This window comes from Salvelinus sp. IW2-2015, linkage group LG18 (genome assembly GCF_002910315.2).
Source record: "Salvelinus sp. IW2-2015 linkage group LG18, ASM291031v2, whole genome shotgun sequence".
Classification (NCBI taxonomy): Eukaryota; Metazoa; Chordata; class Actinopteri; order Salmoniformes; family Salmonidae; genus Salvelinus; species Salvelinus sp. IW2-2015.
In genome coordinates, this window is record NC_036858.1 from 35,010,617 (window position 1) to 35,031,636 (window position 21,020).

The 21,020-nt window shown below is 47.0% G+C and overlaps 1 protein-coding gene across 21 annotated transcripts in view; it reads left to right on the forward strand.

Moving 5' to 3' along the window:
• LOC111977543 (dual E2 ubiquitin-conjugating enzyme/E3 ubiquitin-protein ligase BIRC6) overlaps nt 1-21,020 on the forward strand; it is a 144,940-nt gene that overhangs the window by 57,178 nt on the left and 66,742 nt on the right. For 13 of the 21 annotated variants that reach the window (XM_070448444.1, XM_070448451.1, XM_070448458.1 and 10 more), the window contains 15 exons: nt 804-979; nt 1,158-1,272; nt 1,382-1,576; nt 1,692-1,892; nt 2,343-2,622; nt 2,750-3,006; nt 3,179-3,287; nt 3,418-3,642; nt 5,569-6,496; nt 6,596-6,739; nt 9,992-10,121; nt 11,933-12,064; nt 12,484-12,645; nt 14,437-14,610; nt 20,162-20,361. In XM_070448444.1, coding sequence (XP_070304545.1) covers nt 804-979; nt 1,158-1,272; nt 1,382-1,576; nt 1,692-1,892; nt 2,343-2,622; nt 2,750-3,006; nt 3,179-3,287; nt 3,418-3,642; nt 5,569-6,496; nt 6,596-6,739; nt 9,992-10,121; nt 11,933-12,064; nt 12,484-12,645; nt 14,437-14,610; nt 20,162-20,361 — 3,428 coding nt within the window. Of the gene's footprint in view, nt 1-113; nt 686-803; nt 980-1,157; nt 1,273-1,381; nt 1,577-1,691; nt 1,893-2,342; nt 2,623-2,749; nt 3,007-3,178; nt 3,288-3,417; nt 3,643-5,568; nt 6,497-6,595; nt 6,740-9,991; nt 10,122-11,932; nt 12,065-12,483; nt 12,646-13,245; nt 13,420-14,436; nt 14,611-20,161; nt 20,362-21,020 lie in introns of all 21 variants that reach the window. The other 8 variants (XM_070448457.1, XM_070448462.1, XM_024007020.2 and 5 more) reach the window with 4 other exon arrangements.

The window sequence follows — 21,020 nt, forward strand, 5'->3', positions numbered from 1 at the left end:
AGCTGGGCTGCAACAAAAGCCATCCTTTTGATTCCATCACAAAACAGTACAATGATTTGTTAGGAAGCACCTTCGTCAATGATCCTGTCTTTTCTCCTCCGCCCGTCCTTCAGGGGTCCGTTCCAGTCAGGCCAGGGTCCACTGGACGCTCAGGTCAAGCTGTTAGAGTTCACCCTGGAGCAGAACTTTGAGGTGGTGTCGGTGAGCACCATCTCCTCTGTCATCGAGTCCATCACCTTCCTGGTGCACCACTACATCACCTGCTCTGACAAGGTGGTGTCCCGCAGCGGTTCCGACAGCGCTGTGGGTGCCCGTGCCTGCTTCGGAGGCCTATTCGCCAACATCATCCGGCCCGGCGACGCCAAGGCGGTGTGCGGCGAGACCACACGCGACCAACTCATGTTCGACCTGCTCAAGCTGGTCAACGCCCTTGTCCAGCTGCCCCTGTCGGGTGACCGCGAGTTCAGCGGGCGTCTGCCGCCGGCTGGCAGCGGGGCGTCGGACAGCAGCGTGTCGGACGAGGAGAAGGTGTGCGGCAGCAAGGAGGGGGCAGCGGGGGGGTCCTCCCCTAACCAGGGCCCTGCGGCCGGAGTGGCTGATCTGGTGCTGGCCAACCAGCAGATCATGAGCCAGATCCTCTCGGCTCTGGGCCAGTGCAACAGCAGTGCCATGGCTATGATCATAGGTAGGCCTTATCCTCACACGTCCCTTTTTTAGAAAACGTTTATTTAGAGGGATCCCGGATTAGCGGATAAGATATTGAAGTGCTTCTTATTGATAACGCTTTACCTTCCTGTCTTTAGGTGCTAGTGGTCTCCACCTGACCAAGCATGAGAATTTCCATGGAGGACTAGATGCCATCTCTGTAGGAGACGGCCTTTTCACCATCCTCACCACCCTGAGCAAGAGGGCCACCTCGGTGCAGGTTATGCTGCAGCCCATCCTCACCTACATGGCCTGTGGGTACATGGGCAGACAGGTAAGACTGAGCTCAGCCATGACCGAACGGACATCATTGATTTTGTCTGTTTTTAGAGATTTACTTGTCAAGATTAAAAAGGATTGAGGAAAAATAGATTTGCTTTAACAGTACTTCAGTTTATTAGATTTATAATTGTTTGACCTGTGGATTCTGAAAGTTTTTAAATCACAAGCAGTCTTTGTATTTCTCCCAGGGTTCCCTGTCGACATGCCAGCTGTCTGAGCCTCTGCTCTGGTTCATCCTCCGAGTGTTGGACACCAGCGAGGCACTTAAGGCATTCCACGACATGGGTACACACACACACCTACATACATACACAATTTGGAAATATCCTTGTTCGGGTATACTGGACTGTCAATTAGACTTAACAGGTTGTGTTTGTATTTGACCTGTGTGCAGGTGGGGTCCAGTTGATCTGTAACAATATGGTGACCAGCACACGGGCCATAGTGAACACAGCACGCAGCATGGTGTCCACCATCATGAAGTTTCTGGACACTGGTCCAGGGAAGGCTGCAGATGGCAGCCTCAAAGCCCGGGTCCTAGCCGCCGAGCCCGACAACGCAGAGGGACTCCACAACTTTGCTCCACTTGGTAAGTGGAGCTTCTCCTTTCGTGTTGAATAGGTTCTCTTGTGTTTTTCCCTTTGACCTCTATGTGTTGTAAAATGGGAATTGTGTCCTATTGAATGCTGTTTGTCACTCTGCAGGCACCATCACTTCCAGCAGCCCCACGGCCCAGCCGGCTGAGGTCCTCCTTCAGGCCACGCCCCCTCACAGACGGGCGCGCTCGGCTGCCTGGTCCTACATCTTCCTGCCGGAGGAGGCGTGGTGTGACCTCACCATCCACCTTCCTGCCGCCGTTCTCCTCAAAGAGCTGCACATCCAGCCACACCTGGCCTCTCTTGCCAGTGAGTACTGCACCACGGCCCTGCTGGGGGGCACTAGTGCAGACGAGTTGTCTAAATAGGAGACTGAATTTAATATAAAGAGTTCAGCAAAATCTTTTGCAATGCAATTACCTTAGTTGTCTAATTGATCATTTAAGTGAAAACTAGCAGGACTGCAGCTCAGGTACCAGCAAGAGAGCTGTGCCACACTGCTTTAGAGCCTTAAGGGCACATTGTCTACTTACCCCTTAAGCATAGTTTTCCTCATGACTAACTTATTTCACCCACTCAAATATTAACCTACCGCTGTCGGCTATAGTGCCATTTTAAATATGCAAATCCTTTTTCGTGCTTCTATCAAACACAACACACCATTGTGCCAGACAGTACCGGTTGGTGAAAATAAAGTTAAACATATTCCACCATCTATTATCGCTAACCCTGACGATGTCCCTTTTGTCCTCTCGCCAGCCTGCCCTTCCTCGGTCTCGGTTGAGATCAGCGCGGACGGGGTCAACATGCTGCCTCTGTCCACGCCCATCATCACCAGCGGCCTCACCTACATCAAGATCCAGCTGGTGAAGGCTGAGGTGGCGTCCGCCGTGTGTCTGAGGCTGCACCGGCCCCGCGACGCCAGCACCCTGGGCCTGTCCCAGATCAAACTGCTTGGCCTCACTGCCTTTGGAAACACCTCCTCAGCCACCGTCAACAACCCCTTCCTGCCCTCTGAGGACCAGGTCTCTAAAACCAGGTACAGACATACTTGCCCTTACAGGAACTTCTTAAATGTTACTTGAGAGTAAAAAATAATAATAATAAATGAAACACCAGTAGTGTCACAGCAAATCTCTCTTTCTTGCCCTCTCTTTCTCTACTAGTATTGGCTGGCTCCGTCTGCTCCACCACTGTCTTACCCACGTCAGTGACCTGGAGGCCACGATGGCCAGCGCCGCTGCCCCCACCGCCAACCTGCTTCAGACCTGTGCTGCCCTGCTCATGTCCCCCTACTGCGGCATGCACTCGCCGAACATCGAAGCCGTGCTGGTCAAGATCGGCCTGCAGTCCACCCGCATCGGCCTCAAGCTCATCGACATCCTGCTGAGGAACTGTGCAGCCTCCGGCACCGACCCTACCAGTAATTAGCCGCCGCATGAATAAAACGCTCATTGATCACATTATAATTTGTGTAATTATACTTCAATCAAAGGATCTTGTCCTTCAGCTCTGTATGTCATGGCACTATCGTTTGAGTATTGTTTATATATGGACATCGATGGCTATTTTGTGATTTTTCTGTATTTTTTTAGACCTGAACAGTCCCCTGCTCTTTGGAAGGCTCAACGGTCTCTCTTCAGACTCCACCATTGACATCCTCTACCAGCTGGGAACCATACAAGATCCTGGGACTAAGGACAGGTAAAGACCCCCTTAACATCTACTGATATAGGTGTTGAGCCTAGTACTGCTGGATCTATGTAATCTGGGTCTGTGAAAGCGGCTCTCGATATGTTAATATTGACCTTGTAATCCTCGTCTCTCCCTCCAGGATCCAGGCCCTTCTCCAGTGGGTCCATGACTCATCGCTGGTGGCGGCCCACAAGAGGAGCGGCCCCTTAGGCTACATGCGCCAGAGCAGCTCCTCGTCACGGGAGTATGGCCTCGTCATGCCCTCGCCCTCCCACCTCCACTGTGTGGCGGCCATCTTGTGGCACAGCTACGAGTTACCCGTGGACTACGACCTCCCAGTGCTGCTCAACAGAGAGCTCTTTGAGTAAGTGTTAAGGGCCGTTCACACCAAGGACTGTAACGATAACTTTAATGGGAAAAAATATATGTATATATTTATAATTCAAGTGAACAGGAGCATTCACACTAAAATCATAACTACAAAAAGAGTGGATAAAGAGAGCTTTAGTTTGGATCACTTTAAGAGCGATTACTTTTATTTTTGTCCCTCCGACGATAAAACATTGACAACCAATCAAAAACGCATTCTATTGAAGCGTTGTTGATTCTAGGTGCACGAGGCGGCTCGGAGAGAAGGCAGAGCTCACGGTGAGCTTACTGGGCATATGTGAGCATATTGGTTGCGACATTAATTATAGGACGACTTGGGAGGATGATCCACGACAAATAGCGCATGAGGAGGCCATATTTTCCGGTGGTAGGTGCTTTCTGGACCTAGTAAACGGACCCATAACTGATCCAAATGGTTACATAGTCAGGCCTCTAGGCTGTACGAAGTTATTTCAGCATGAAGCATTCAGAACAGGACTTTTGAGCAGTTACTCAAATGAGTCTACGTCACTGCAGCTTACAACCCTATAGACAATAGTTATGTACTCACTTGACAACAAAAATACATTCCTCATTGCACTGTGTTGTAGCTTAGGTGTAATAATTTCCTTGTCTAAAATCGAAGGCCTGGTCAGTGTCGGGGAGCGCATCAGCCTGGAGGAATGCACAGACCTGCCGCTTCATAATCTGTAAACATTTATTTATTTTTTTGCACAGGTAAGTATTTATAGCCCTACTATTTAGCTGAAGAATGGCCTAATATCAAGCTAATATTTAGATTCTTACTTCGGCTACACATCTCTAGCCTCTCTGTTCCAGTGCGCAATAGGCTGTAGGCCACGCAAGCTTCTCCGCTATTCCTCTATGTGAAATCGCAGGAAAAGCTATAAGCTACTAAAGCTATAGGACATTTATTTCAGCATCTTTTATACTAGGCCTAATAGCCTTTTTTCGTGGAGGGACGCAAGCTTTCTCTTGCTAATTACTAAATGTAAAATGGGCCAAGTGAACTGTTGCACAGGACAAACAGATGAGCACACTGAAAAAGATCCAAACGAATCACTTGAGCAACGAGGCAAGCAATGCCATTATGTAAAAGATGCGCAAGGCAAGTGTGATTTTTTTTTTTTTTTTTTTTGCCACATTTACATGAGTTTCTATATTTTTCATTACATGTTCATTGACGTATTATTTGCAGTTGTCACTATGACAATTGAAACACCCGGAAGTACAGAATGGTCTTGTTACCACCTGAATAGGCAGCGTGTAGTAGGACGCGTTGATCCGTTGACTGATGGGTGTACTGCAGAACGATCAACGGTCAGCTGGTGTGGATGCTCGCCAACGGTTTGTGGTTGTGTATAATATATCATTCTAGTTATTGTCCTTGGTGTGAATGGCCCTTTATCCTGTCAGGAAAAAACCCAGCCGTTCTTTTCTGTACTCTGTGGCGGTGTGCTCTTTCTGTGACGTCGTCGAAGGCTACGCTGAGCTTTCTCATGCTTTGAGCCATCAATGTTTGTAGAACATCTCGTTCTTTGTCTCCTGGAGAGAATACAGCTCCCTGATGTTTTCAACCTCTAGATGAATTCTAAAGTTTCTCCCATCCCACCCCTCTTGATACTGTATGTCTTACCCATATCCTCTGCAGACATGAATACTGCATTTCTACTCTGTAAACATGAATACTTTACATCGAGCAGGGAATGCAAAGTAAAAAAAATACCGAGGTCTAACCTTTGGCTCCTTCGATCTCCAAACGACATATACAGACAGAATTGAAAAGGCTCAGAAGGATTCATATGAACGTTTCGTATCTTGTTATGTTAGCGGGAAAGATGTCAGTCCAGCGAGTGGCGCTTGCTTTGTTTATACCATTTTGTCTTCTTCTCTCCTGTAGACTTCTGTACAACTGGTCCATGTCCCTGCCGTGTAACATGGTGCTGAAGAAGGCAGTAGACAGCCTGCTCTGCTCCATGTGCCACATCCATCCCAGTTACTTCTCTCTGCTCATGTCCTGGATGGGCATCGTGGCCCCGCCCACCGCCGCCCAATCTCAGGCCCAGCACCGCCTCTCCATGACAGACGACGGAAAGAAGCAGCACGACCTCAGCAGCGCCAATGCTAATGCCACCACCAGTGCCGCTGCCGCCGGCCTCACCGACGACTCCAAGCACGCGCGGCCGCCCATCGCCCTGTCCGAGTCGGAACTGGCCACTCTGGCTTCAGCCTCCCAGTCACCCGGGGCAATAGAGCAGCTGCTGGACTCGGGCCTGCCCTCTCTGCTAGTCCGCAGCCTGGCCGGACTCTGCTGTGGACTCCTGGCTGCCGCTGACCTGCCCCTGCCCGCCACCGCCCAGGCTGAACGACGGCAACACCATCACAACCACCACCCCCACTGCTCCTCTTCGTCATCCTCCTCTTCCTCTCAGAGCAGGGTGCCCCTGTCTGCAGAGCTGGCTGCCCCAGTGCTGCGTTTCCTCACAGAGGTGGGGAACAGTCATGCCATGAAGGACTGGCTGGGTGGGCCTGAGGTGAACTCTCTGTGGACCGCTCTGCTGTTCCTGCTGTGCCACTCCAGTGCTAGCGCAGGGGGAGCCAGTGGTGGCCAGGGGCACACGGGAGCCCACTCTGCTGCCTCCGGTGGTGCGTGCTGCCCCCCTCCTCCGCCCCCACCCCTGCCCTCTGGGTCGCGCTACTCTCTAGCCTCCTCGTCCCGGGGCAGCGGGCTCACCACCCAGCAGAGGACAGCCATCGAGAACGCCACAGTGGCCTTCTTCCTGCAGTGCATCTCCTGCCACCCCAACAACCAGCGGCTCATGGCACAGGTTTGGTGGAATGCCTTGACGACACACATTTCCACCTGACCAACAGTATCTGTGATGGTTTACTAACATGTGTTTACGGTGGTTTCTCCCTCTCCGTAGGTGCTGTGTGAGCTCTTCCAGTCGGCCCCCCAGCGTGGAAACGTGCCCATCTCTGGCAACATCTCCGGCTTCATCCGCAGGCTCTTCCTGCAACTCATGCTGGAGGACGAGAAGGTCACAGTCTTCCTGCAGTCGCCCTGTCCGGTGGGTACCAAGTTTTTGTAGGCTCTGATCTCGGATCAGCTCTCCATACCCTCAGTCCTAAACTTAACCATAACGTGGGAAAATGTCAAACTGACCTTAAATCATAATCTTGGAGCAATTTAATTATCCTACCTATGGACTTGCATTGGAAAGGAATAATGCTGTGATGTGATATCCCCAGGTGGCCACAAGGGGCCAGCCCAGTAGTACAGACAATCCCTCCTCACTCAAGGCTTTCCCCAGGCTGATGCTTGTGCTGATGCTTGTCGGAGAAATGGCACTGCACCTCAGTCACATTAATGCGCCATCTTTCACCCTCCTCACTGATTAGTTGTCATGAGTGGAGTTTAGAGAGCAGTCACGGTGGTGGGGGGGGATCAATTGTCTAAAGCCTATTTAATTTTAACCTCCTACCTCTCGTTGTCCTCATTATTATGCCTCATCCCGTTTTTGATGATATACATGGTGTCAGGGAAGGGTGAGGGTCATTCCATGGACAAGGTGAAGGATGGCTGTTGTGCATGGCATGCCGAGAGGTTTCTGATTATGCACAGCGAGACAAGCCTACATGTACTCTAACTTAGGAGGTCATTTGTGTGCTGAATTACACAAGGAGTCCTGGGAATCACAGCCGTGAAGGTTAATCATGTATGATCAGTAGGTGATTAATAGCAGGGGGGGTCTACATGCTCATGTGTTTACGCGTTAGGTAATGTCATAGTCCACCTTCTTGTGCCTTTACCCCCCAAATTTTCTTTACTTACAGTACCAGTCAAAAGTTTGAACACACCAACTCATTAAAAGGTTTTTCTTTATTTAAAAACATTTCTACATTGTAGAATAATAGTGAAGACATCCAAACTATGAAATTACACATATGGAATCCTGTAGTAACCAAAAACGTGTTAAACAAATCAAAATATATTTGAGATTGTTCAAAGTAGCCACCCTTTGCCTTGATGACAGCTTTGCACACTCTTGGCTTTCTCTCAACCAGCTTCACCTGGAATTATTTTCCAACAGTCTTGAAGGAGTTTGGGATGAGTTGCGGTCCAACTCATACCAAACCATCTCAATTGGGTTGAGGTCAGATGATTGTGGAGTCCAGGTCATCTGATGCAACATTCATCCGTCTCTGTCTTGGTCAAATAGCCCTTACACAGCCTGGAGGTGTGCTGGGTCATTGTCCTGTTGAAAAACCAATTATAGTCCCACTAAGCGCAAACCAGATGGGATGGCATATCGCTGCAGAATGCTGTGGTAGCCATACTGGTTAAGTGTGCCTTGCATTCTAAATAAATCAGTGTCACCAGCAAAGCACCATCACACCTCCTCCATGCTTCACGGTGGGAACCACACATGCTGAGATAATCCGTTCACCTACTCTGGGTCTCACAAAGACACAACGTTTGCAACCAAAAATCTCAAATTTGGACTCATCAGACCAAAAGACAGATTTCCACCAGTCTAATGTCCATTGCTCGTGTTTCTTGGCCCGAACTAGTCTATTCTTATTAGTGTCCTTTTAGTAGTGGTTTCTTTGCAGCAATTCAACCATGAAGGCCTGATTCACATAGTCTCCTGTGAACAGTTAATGTTGAGATGTGTCTGTTACTTGAACTCTGTAAAGCATTTATTTGGGCTGCAATTTCTGAGGCTGGTAACTCTAATGATCTTATCCTCTGCAGCAGAGGTAACTTTGGGTCTTCCTTTCCTGTGGCGGTCCTCACAAGAGACAGTTTCATCATAGCACTTGATGGTTTTTCCGACTGCATTTGAAGAAACTTTCAAAGTTCTTGTTATTTTCTGGACTGACCTATCTTCTGCATACCTTGTCACCATGTCACAACACAACTGATTGGCTGAAAAGCATTTAGAAGTAAAGAAATTCCACAAATTAACAAGGCACACCTGTTAATTGAAATGCATTCCAGGTGACTACCTCAAGAAGGTGGTTGAGAGAATGCCAAGAGTGTGCAAAGCTGTCAAGGTGGCTACAAATAAATATAAAATATTTTGATGTAACACTTTTGGTTACTACATGATTCCTTATGTGTTATTTCATGGTTTTGATGTCTCCACTATTATTCTACAATGTACAAAATAGTAAAAATAAAGAATCCCTTGAATGAGTAGGTGTCAACTTTTGACTGGTACTGTACATCAGGCTTTTTCAGATCTGCAAAAAGTGAATGATGTACTCTGTAGACTTGCTCAACATTTTCAATTCATCAGCATTGTAATTGTCATTTGATCTGAGATATTTAAGAAAGGATCACTACATTTCTCCCTAATCTGAATCTCACTGGCGGGAACTTTAACATTTTGATTTGCTGTCAATCAACAACAAAAAAACGGTTGACTTTTTATTATGCTAGCGATTGGATTCAGTGCTTCTTACATAACTCTGGGACTTCTGGTAAAGGCCAACAAAATAAATACTAATAAATCAGTGCATCGGCTCACACAGGGCTATTTCAATAACAGAGTGGACCAGCCGGGTTAAAGACCGGGGCATGAGGGTGTGTGATTTAAGATATAAATAATTCCAGGTGAAGCTGGTTGAGAGAAAGCCAAGAGTGTGCAAAGCTGTCATCAAGGCAAAGGGTGGCTACTTTGAACAATCTCAAATATATTTTGATTTGTTTAACACGTTTTTGGTTACTACATGATTCCATATGTGTAATTTCATAGTTTGGATGTCTTCACTATTATTCTACAAGAACCCATACCAAGATATGGGTTCTTGAACATTATTGTTCCTATGAGACGTGTATTAGACTTGCCTAAAAGCCAAGGTGCATGTTTCAAACAGCATTTTATATTACATCATCTTAATGGCTTCTGCTGCCAGGCTAGTCACTGCAGTGTAGAGTTGTCAGGAAAGGGGACTGAGTGACGGTTGTGTTTGGAGCTGCAGTGACTTGTCCAAGGACCCTCAGTAGCCGAGCTGTGCTCTGGCGACACCACCATGCCTGTCGCCTGCAGGTCGCAGAAGGCGATGGATGTCGTGAACATGTAACATTCATGCTGAATGAGAAGCCTTGTCAACTCCAATAAAGGTCGAGGCAGGAGTGATGGAGTGGGAGGTCTTTAGCCAAGGCCGGCCTCATTCAATCTCAATGTGGCCCTGCGTAGTGCTACTGAATCTTTCATAACTTGCGTCTCTCTCGTAGTCATGATCATTCATAACATTGGTGGTAGTGGTATTGTGTACTTGGTCTGTCCTAATACTTTCTCTTCCGTCTTCAGCTGTACAAGGGCCGCATCAACGCTACCAGCCATGTGATCCAGCACCCCATGTACGGAGCAGGGCACAAGTACCGCACTCTCCACCTCCCCATCTCCACCACCCTGGCTGAAGTCCTGGACCGGGTGTCTGGTACGTCTGCTGCCCCTACCCATCCGTCACTATTGATGGGAACAGAGTTATGTAAGACGCACTGAATCCAATTTTTCTTTGTGCTGTATTAAATAACTCCTCTCTATTTTCTAAAATAGTCGTTGGGCCCAGTCTCTCTCTAAACTAACCCGGCCTGTCCCCTTCTCCTTCGGGGGACGATGTCCACACCTATAATCTCAGGGAGCATATAGGCTATGTCCATTAATTTGACAAGCATTTCGCTGCACCTGCGAAAACATCTGTGTACGTGACCGGTAAACTTTGATTTGTGATGAACAGCAGGTGAAGTGTGTTACGCAACATTGATGGGGAATTACTTTAAATATTCTCCTCGTAGCCCCATCAACCTCCTCAATATTATGTGGCCCTCAGATAAAGTGGAGCAGAGTGTCCTTTGCCACTCAGACAAACCCTCCTCCGACAGCCACAGACACACGGGATCTGAATGGCGGGGGAAACCCGCTCTCCGTACGCCGCTCGTCATTCAAGCATTTTATCCCCTCTCACTGGGTCCTTAAATGTTTTAAAAGGCAGCCGTATTTGAAGTTAATGCACCATGTCAGCACCTCGCACATTGTCGGACACACACACACACACACACACACACACACACACACACACACACTCAAACATCACAACTCACACGCGCACACACAATCTCCCTGGGCATAAACATTGACCTTTTCAGGCGACTGCTGCATCCGCTCACATCTCCTCATTAGCATGAGTATGGAAGAGCGTCCCTCCATATTATTTTTCCAGCAGGTGGAGATGGCGCTCTGATTAATGGCTACGGAGTTGATCAGCTGGTGGCAACTGCGTTTTAGAGAGAACATCAGTTGAAACGTACGCCCCCGTCCACAAGCCTAACATAGTGGCAGTTAAATCACACACCCTCATGCCCCAGTCTTTAACCCGGCTGGTCCACTCTGTTATTGAAATAGCCCTGTGTGAGCCGATGCACTGATTTATTAGTATTTATTTTGTTGGCCTTTACCAGAAGTCCCAGAGTTATGTAAGAAGCACTGAATCCAATTTTTCCTTGTGCTCTATTAATGAACTCCTATATTTCCTAAAATAGTCATTGGGCCCAGTCTCTCTCTAAACTAATCTGGCCTGTCCCCTTCTCCTTAGGGGGGACGATGTTCGCACCTATAATCTCAGGGATTAGAAATGCCCTCTTAAAAACATGCATCCCCCCCTCAAAACATGATCAAACAGTAATATAAACCCAGATGGGAGAGGTGTTCAATTTAAGGCATTATCTATTGTTAATATCAAGCGCGTGTGGTGGTGGGCTCCAGCTTTGTGACGGCATGGCAGGGTTAGCTGTGTGGCAATGATAAGTGGTTCTCCTCCCGGGACCTTGAGAACACCAGATGGAGTCCTGATACAACAGGGCGTTATGAGGCTCTACCCAGTGAGGGAGGGGCAGGCTCCGTTAATAATACAGCACAGCCCAGACTACTACATACAGCTAGCGCTAGCCAGGGGTATTTTTTAAAGGAGCCTGCGTTAGCGGCCCTTGGAATTGCTAATAGCAGATTATCTAGCCCATCTTATCTGAACTCTCAGGGAATGGAGGACTGAGATGGGCCAACGTCTCATTGATTGCGTAGCCTTGTTTGTGCATACGTTAGGGTTGATGTCAATACTTGTGTGCACTTGACCAGTTGGCCACTGGCGACTGAGGCTGTACATATTATGTACAGCCTCTTTCACGTGACTTGTTACCGAAGGGTGGCTCTAATGTGCCCCGTCTCGGTCTCTCCCCTCCATCCCTTATTCAGACACCCCCAGCATCACAGCAAAGCTGATCAACGAACAGAAGGAAGACAAGGAGAAGAAGAATCAAGAGGAGAAGGAGAAGATGAAGACCGACAGTGGTTTCCAGGACAACTACAGCGTTGTCGTGGCCTCAGGTACACGTTTTGGCTCTCTCCGATCTGTCAGCTTATCGTGGTGGGCTACCTCATCCCTTCCTTCCCACGCCTGCCAATCATTATGGCTTAGCAGGAGTAGATTAATTAATTTATCCTGTTGCACCAATTAGAGGGCAAGAATTGTTTGGCTGGTAGCTGGGCTTCCAGCCCTATGTTGAGCTCCTGCACCAAATGTAAAGGAAATGATTGGATTCTTTGTATGTGTAAATAAGTCCTTGAATATATATACATTTTTCTGTATATGGACAAATGACTAAATATCCCATTTATCTTGAAATATTGAAGGTGTTTGGTAGATGAGAAGCATTAGACAGAAGCACACCTCTAGCATCGCATTCCCTAGGATGTAAAAGTGCAATTTTACGTGATAAAATGACCGGTGTGTGTTTCCCTCTCAGGCTTGAAGTCCCAGTCGAAGAGAGCTCTTTCCACCCCTCCCCGTCCCCCTTCGCGGAGGGGCCGTGTGTTGAGCGACAAGCTGACATCCTCCTCAGGTGTGGATCCCTCCGCCAAAACGCTCAGCGTGCCTGTCTTCCACCTCTACCACAAGCTGCTACCAGGTACTGTGTACACACAAACAGCTCCCTTCTCTCTCTCCAGTACCTTCCCTCCGCCAAGTGAAGCCTGTTCATCTGACGAAGCCAATTCATTGAGCTAGTGTGCCCGAGTGTCCTTTGGCTTGTTCTAGTCTGTGGTGTTGTGACCCTGGGTTGTCAAGGTAAACGTAAGTAGCCTTGCACGAGCCTTGGCTTGTGCGAGCTGGAACAGCTCATAGGAGCAGCAGCCTATCTCCTGTTTCTGTAGCGTGACGCACCTTGATGTACACCCCTTGGACAGGACGCTAATCTATCAAAGGGCCTTACCCCCAGTCTATCTCCTAAAGGCCAGCAAGATCCAAGTTTTACCTAACTCATGGAAGATAAGCGAAGACATGATCAGACCTTTGTTTGCAAAGACAAACATTTACTATGGGCACAAGCAGCACTCCATCCATTATGTCTTGTCTTCACATGTAGTCATTGTTAAATAGGTCACTAGCCTTCATGTCACGTAGCTGTCATGGGTTTTCTGTCCCTCTGGGCCTGGTAGTGTGACCAGAGAGTGACCAAGGTTTTGGTTCCTCACTGTGAACGCTGTCTCATCCCTCCACCCCCCCTCAGGTCAGCCCCTGCCGGCAGAGATGACACTGGCCCAGCTGTTGACCCTGCTTTACGACCGCAAGCTGCCCCAGGGCTACCACTCCATCGACTTGACTGTCAAGTTGGGCTCCAAGGTTATCTCCGACCCCGGGATCTCGAAGACGGACTCCTTCAAACGGCTCCGCACAGAGAAAGGTATGGCAGAGCACTCACTTGCACACAAGACATACAAGCGCACACTCGCATTCAAACATACACTACATGACCAAAACTTTGTGGACACCTGCTTGTCAAACATCTCATTCCAAAATCATGGACATTTATATGGTGTTGTTCCCCCCTTTGCTGCTATAACAGCTTCCACTCTTCTGTGAAGTTTTTCCACTAGGTGTTGGAACATTGCTGTGGGGACTTGATTCCATTCAGCCGCTAGAGCATTTGTGTGGTCAGGCACTGACGTTGTGCGATTAGGCCTCGCTCGCAGTCGGCGTTACAATTTATCCCAAAGGTGTTCGATGGGGTTGAGGTCAGGGCTCTTTGCAGGCCAGTCAAGTTCTTCCAAATCGATTTCGACAAACCATTTCTATATGGACCTTGCTTTGTGCACGGGAGAATTGTAATGCTGAAACAGGAAAGGGCCTTCTCCAAACTGTTGCCACAAAGTTGGAAGCACAGAATCGTTTAGATTGTCATGATTCCTCCTCCACCAAACGTTAAAGTTGGCACTAGGTATTCGGGCAGGTAGTGTTTTCTTGGCATCCGCCAAAACCATATTCGTTCATCGTACTGCTAGATGGTGAAGCGTGATTCATCACTCGAGAGAACATGTTTTCACTGCTCCAGAGTCCAATGGCGGTGAGCTTTACACCACTCCAGCTGAGGCTTGGCATTGTGCGCATGGTGATCTTAGGCTTGTGTGTGGCTGCTCTGCCATGGAAACCCATTTCATGATGCTCCCGATGAACAGTTCTTGTGCTNTATTGTAAAGTGGTTGTTCCACTGGACATCATAAGGTGAATGCACCAACTTGTAAGTCGCTCTGGATAAGAGCGTCTGCTAAATGACTTAAATGTAATGTAAATGTTATCTAGGTCACTAGCCTTCATGATACATAGCTGTCATGTATTTCCTGTCCCTCTGGGCCTGGTAGTGTGACCACAAGGCTTTGGTTCCTCACTATGAACACTGTCTCATCCCCCCTCGACCCCATAGGTCAGCCCTTGCCGGCAGAGATGACACTGGCTCAGCTGTTGACCCTGCTTTATGACCGTAAGCTGCCCCAGGGCTACCGGTCCATCGACTTGACCGTCAAGCTGGGCTCCAAGGTCATCGCCGACCCGGGCCTCTCCAAGACGGACTCGTTCAAACGGCTCCGCACCGAGAAAGGTATTGTAGAGCACGCACGTACATACAAGCACATGCTTGCTTTCAAGACATATAAACACACACACACACACAATCTCACACTCCTACCTCCCTCTGCGTCTGTCATTTTTCTTCTTGCTCTGCAGTTAGTGTGTAAAGTGAGCCCCGAACGTCTCCACGCGTCCCCTGACAGCCCATTCCACAGCGCGATTAATGGCTCTCCCCTTTCACTGCCATCCGTTTCTCTGTCTGAGCGCTGGGCCTCTGTCTCGTGAGATGTCATAAGGTGCCATTACCAGTCTCTGGAACGGGTGGGCCAGTGGGAGACGCATACTCACTCCGCTCTTCTTCACTGTGTTGCGTAATAGGGCTCAGGAAGCAAATGTATATCCAGTTCTACAATGACGCTGTACACTAGTGGTGTCCAACTCATTTTGCACCGGGGGCCACATTCGTCTGGAGGGCCGCGCTTCAAATTGTATATATTTCCTTGCAGTCAAAATTTGCATTCAAAAAATCTATCATTTTCTATGCTACTGTTTAGCGCTCGTTGAGGTGATTATTAGGGAGCTGGACAGTCAAACTATGAATGTAGGTCCATTTATTATTTCTACACAATTTTGATTTGGAGTCATTTGCATTTTAACGTATATTGAATTTGTTTGGCACACCTGCTGTACGCCTTTTCTGGCTCTTGGGCCAGGGTTTACTTAAGATGAAAAGCTATTATTTTACGATCATAAATTGACCTCAATGACTTCACTGTAAGAGAAAGATGGAAATGTTTGCTGTATGTCAAAAATTATTTGGATCCAACTAGTGGATCTGAGTTTGGACGAGGGAATGGAGGCTTGAAAATGGCGCATCTTAACTAAGTAAATACAGGCCAGTCTTTTTCCATCAAATCCCATTTGAATGTAATTTTGTTTTTTTGGTCCCCCTTGTTATCCCCTATTACCTGGTATTCCTGCTTCGAAAGAAAAGCTCTTGATGCTTGAAAGCTCCCAGTGCAACCTGACCACCCAATCAGATTCCACCCTCTACATTTCGAGCCCTGCTTGTTCCCAAAGCTGTTTTAGCCATTAACATTGAGGGAAAGCTTTTATACAAGATTCATGTCCTCTGTAAATGTCACTATAACATCTATATAAGATTCATGTCTGATTTATAGATTTTATACTAACACTACGCTCCATGTAATGATTTCACATGGTGTGGTAAATGTTATTAGTCACCCTTTTTAAGGATTGCGTTGGAGCAGGATTTTAGGGGTGACGCTACTAGATTTAGCCTCCCCTCTCCTAGCTTTGATGGTCAGTACCAGGTCACACATGATAGCACGGGGAGGATACATTTTGGGCATTACGATATGACAGCCGGCCAGAGCAGTTGATGTCTTAGTTTGATGTCAGCGCTAGTAATGTGCAAACCTAGTCAAACTGTTTGGTTGCCTGGTTCAATAATCCAGTGATTTTTACTAGTAGCCTACGGCTACGCAAACACCGTCTTTAGGTGCCGTCTCAACCAAATGTTGTACTAAATGCATTCAAATGGAACTAATGGCTGACAAAATAGTCCAAATCTAGGTGTTTGCTCTTACAAATGTGTTAATACGTGTGTGTGTGTGTGTAGTCCAAACACATCAGATTTTTGTAGTTGTTGTTAAATTCACTTGTCCCGGTGATTCCATACCAGTCACTCAATTCAGGGCTAAATTCAATGTAGTTTCCACTAACTCTGTGGTAAGATATTGTTTGCTTTACACCAAAACCTACCTTAGTGCCTTTTTCTCTCTCGCTGCAGGCTGGTTGTTCTGTTGTGAAAAGAACCCATGCTTGGTAGCGCTGCTACAAAGCCCAGAGCCTGTCTCTCTTTCCGTCAGTGTGGATATTAGATGTTTTTGGCAGTTCACAGCCTATATGCCGCCCCTTGCACCCTGGGGCTAATTGCTAACACCACCACCTACTCTGCATGCAGTGGAGAGCGTCAACTCCTACCTGCAGTGCACCATCTTCTTCCTCAACTCAGTCACACTGGATGACTTGTCCGTCCCCCTGTTGGGTGAGATATTTTAAAAGGCAACTGTCAATCAGTTCAGCCAACCCACTACTAAAACAGTGGTCTGTTAGTGGTTACCCAAGATGGGAGGCCAGTGACCTGTGTGTTATCTGCTAATGAGTCTGCCCAGCTCCAAACCCATTTCACCAAGACTGTCTTCAGCCAGACACTAACCCACCTGATTAGGTCTATGATTGTCTTCATTGAACCGCTTTAGTTTAACCTCTGTGCACTCTGGAGTTCAGATAATTAGTTGAGGCGTATAGATTAGAAACGATCTGAAGCCTGCCGACGGTGTATATTCAGCATATTCTGTAGTCTAGGGTAAAGGAGCACTTTATGTAAAAGGAATGCAGTGCATACACATTTTCAACCTGTGTTTTGGTGCACATTTGTGACGTCTTGTTGTTTTTGAAAGCCCTCAGCCCATTTCTCTGTGCGCTGAACCATATACTACAGTGCCTTCGGAAAGTATTCAGACCCCTATGACTATTTCCACATTTTGTTTCGTAACAGCCTTTTTCAAAAATTAGCAAAAATCCTCAGCAATCTACACACAATACCCCATAATGATAAAGCAAAAAGTTTTTTAGAAATCTTTGCAAATGTATTAAAAATAAACATACCTTATTTACGTAAGCATTCAGATCCTTTGATATGAGACTCGAAATTGAGCTCAGGTGCATCCTGTTTCCATTGATCATCCTTGAGATGTCTCTACAACTTGATTGGAGTCCACCTGTGGTAAATTCAATTGATGGGACATGATTCGGAAAGGCACACACCTGTCTATATAAGGTCCCACAGTTGACAATGCATGTCAGAGCAAAAACCAAGCCATGAGGTCAAAGGAATTGTCCGTAGAGCTCCGAGACAGGATTGTGTCGAGGCACAGATCTGGGCAAGGGTACCAAAACATTTCGGCAGCATTGAAGGTCCCCAAGAACACAGTGGCCTCCATTTTTAAATGGAATAAGTTTGGAATCACCAAGAATCTTCCTAAAGCTGGCCGCCCGGCCCAACTGAGCAGTCGGGGGAGAAGGGCCTTGGTCAGGGAGGTGATTAAGAACCCGGTGGTCATTCTGACAGGGCTCTAGAGTTTTTCTGTGGCGATGGGAAAAACTTCCAGAAGGACAACCATCTCTGCAGCACTCTAGCAATCAGGCCTTTATGGTAGAGTGGCCAGACGGAAGTCAGTAAAAGGCACATGACAGCCTGCTTGGAGTTTGCCAAAAAGCACCAAAAGACTCTTTGACCATGAAAAACAAGATTCTCTGCTCTGAAACCAAGATTGAACTCTTTGGCCTGAATGCAAAGCGTCACATCTGGAGGAAACCTGGAATTGTCCATACAGTTAAACTTAGTGGTGGCAGCATCCTACTGTGGGGATGTTTTTCAGGGACTGTGAGACTAGTCAGGATCGAGGCAAAGATGAACAAAGGACAGCACAGAGCGATGCTTGACGAAAACCTGCTCCAGAGCGCTCAGGACCTCAGACTGGGGTGAAGGTTCACCTTCCAACAGGACAACGACCCTAAGCACACAGCCAAGACAACAGAGGAATGGCTTTGGGTGGCCCAGACTTGAACCCTATCGAACATCTCTGGAGAGACCTGAAAGTAGCTGTGCAGCGACGCTCCTCATCCCACCTGACAGGGCTTGAGAGGATCTGCAGAGAAGAATGGGAGAAACTCCCCAAATACAGGTGTGCCAAGTTTGTAGTGTCATATCCAAGAAGACAAAGCTATAATCGCTGCCGAATGTGGTTCAACAAAGTACTGAGTAAAGGGTCTGAATAATTAACGTTTTTTTGTTTTAATAAATTATCAAACATTTTTAAACGTTTTTGCTTTTTCATTATGGGGTGTTTTGTGTAGATTGGGGGGGGGACAATCAATTTTATAATAAGGCTGTAACCTAACAAAATGTGGAAGAAGTCAAGTGATCTGAATGCTTTCTTAAGCACTGTATGTACAGTAAAATGCCTGCCTGCCGACACTTACTGCGTAGCTCACCTTAAATTTCCTCAGATAGCTTCCAATACCGTCTCTTCCCAAAACAAATCTTTCCAGAATCTTCTGTCTCGAGACCCATTGAGGCTAATAAATGGAGGGAAAAGGTGACCCTCACTAACAGTCCTGTGAGAGGGAGGGGGAGACATGGAGAGATCTTGTAAAACCCAGTGCGGAGGCTTTGACCAGAGGGAGCTTACAGAATCCATTTACCACGCTCAGCCCCGCTAACGGCCATCCACTGAACTGAAGACGGGTACATGGTGAGATCTAGCCCCAGCCCCCTTAATAGCCTTCAACTTCCCCAAATAGGCCAGACCTTTTAGAGCGAAATGGGTTTTGTCCCTCCAACCATTTTTAGGTCTCTAGACCTCCTTCTGATTTATCATGTGGAAATCTCAGCCTAATAGCATAGTAAAGGTACTGGAACATTCTGTGAAATATGTTTGTTCTTGAGCAGAATTATAAAAATCCTTGTCGTTCACAATTTGTCCTCTCTTTCTCGCTGATCTTATCTCATATGCTCCTCTGAAGTCTAACGATCACCTTTTTTCCCTGTGCCTTCACGGTTGCATTTGAAATGTAACAACTCACTGGGTTGATGCTGTTTAGATATTCTCTGGGTAGCCCGGTCTCTCCTTGCGGCCTGCTGAAAGACGAGCGGTTCCTTCCCTCTCCATCATTTCTAATCCTGTTTTGGAAGTCTAGAGAGCACGGGCCCTGTTACAAATCGTATCAGTCACAACCTTGGTGACTTTTTAATTCACCATGAGGGGGACGGGGAAGAATCCCTTTAGAGACTGGAGCAATTCATCATTTATTTTATTTTCTTCTCCAGGAGAGATGATGTGCAGCTTTTTTTCTTTTTTTTTGTAGATGACCTATCAATCGACTGGGGCTTTTATATCATCATAAAACAGGCCAGCCGCACCGCGGAATGAAAACTATAATGGGGGGCTATTTTTACCCTTCACCCGCCGTTCCAGTTTATCTTTTTTTTTTTACTGTCCACAGAGCCACCTCCTGACGCGCAAACAGCGACAAGTAGTCTGTGTCCTTGATTCTGTTTTTAATCCGTGTGCACTTCATCAGGAGAGCACGTCCTTTTCCCAACTACAACCATTCGCGGATTTATGCATTCACATATATAAAAATGTAAATGGCACTCCGCTCCCTTATGTCTGAGAAACTACGGTCTGTTTCTTCCCCGTTCTCTCTTCTTGGTTGCTTGAACTTGACTAATAAATAGTGTGATGGCTCTGTTGGTTTCTCCCACTCTCTCTTGATCCTCGAATGAGGGATGAGAGAGGAGTTGTCATTAAGTGTCTGCGACGTGAACAATTTCCCTCCGCAGGGCGTCCCGTTCTTTACTTGTCATGATTGGTTGAGGGCAGCACACAGAAGAACGTAAGTCACAGAACATAGCTAGTGTCCCAGTGGAAACCCTTTGAGAGTAATAATTGGCCTATTCTCTAACCCTCCTCTGCTTCTCCCTCCTATAGTGGAACACTGTGACATGCTGAGTAGCTGTCCGGAGGACGACCCCATGACCCCGGGGGACGACTGTCTTGACGCAGCCATCGATGAGTCCCTGCTGGAGACCAACCCCATCCAGTCTCCCCTGCAGGTGTTTGCAGGCATGGGTGGTCTGGCCCTGATTGCAGAGAGGCTGCCCATGCTCTACCCAGACGTCATCCAACAGGTTAGACCGCCACAGATACCCTTCTAATACGTATATAACAAACACCACCAGTCAAATAACCCTTTCACAGCCTGCTTCATTGGAGTTATTTCATTGTTGTCCTACAATGTTTAGCCCATGTTTCTAGATAGTGTGTTTATATATAGCCCATAATCTAGAGCCTTATATTTAAAGGGAAATTTCAAACATTTTCAATTTAATATTCATAATTTCCAGCACTACCCCAACAGATGTGAAAATTGCGCATTTCTATGTTTTGTAGTAACAAAGATGGAGTAAGATTAGTGTTTCCAATGATGACATCAGTGTGCATCGTGTGATTTTTTGGGGATTTTTTTACTTAAAAAAAACAAAACAATTATGAGTATGCATTTGTCTACAAATTGGTTGTCATTGGAAACACTTATCTTCAATCCATCTTTTTTTACCACAGAACATGGAAACGCAACGTTTTCACATATGTTGGGGTGGTGCTGGAGATGATGAAAGATTATGGAATTTCCCTTTCAGAAATTCAAGTTACCTTTCGTATATAGAGCATTCCAATGCGGATCTGCGGTTGCCAAAGTAATAAAGTGTCTTTACTGTTGGCCCAGCTTATTGAGAGGCATGGCAAGTCACTGGGTTTGCCATTCAGTCTAAATTCGTTTTTGTCTCCT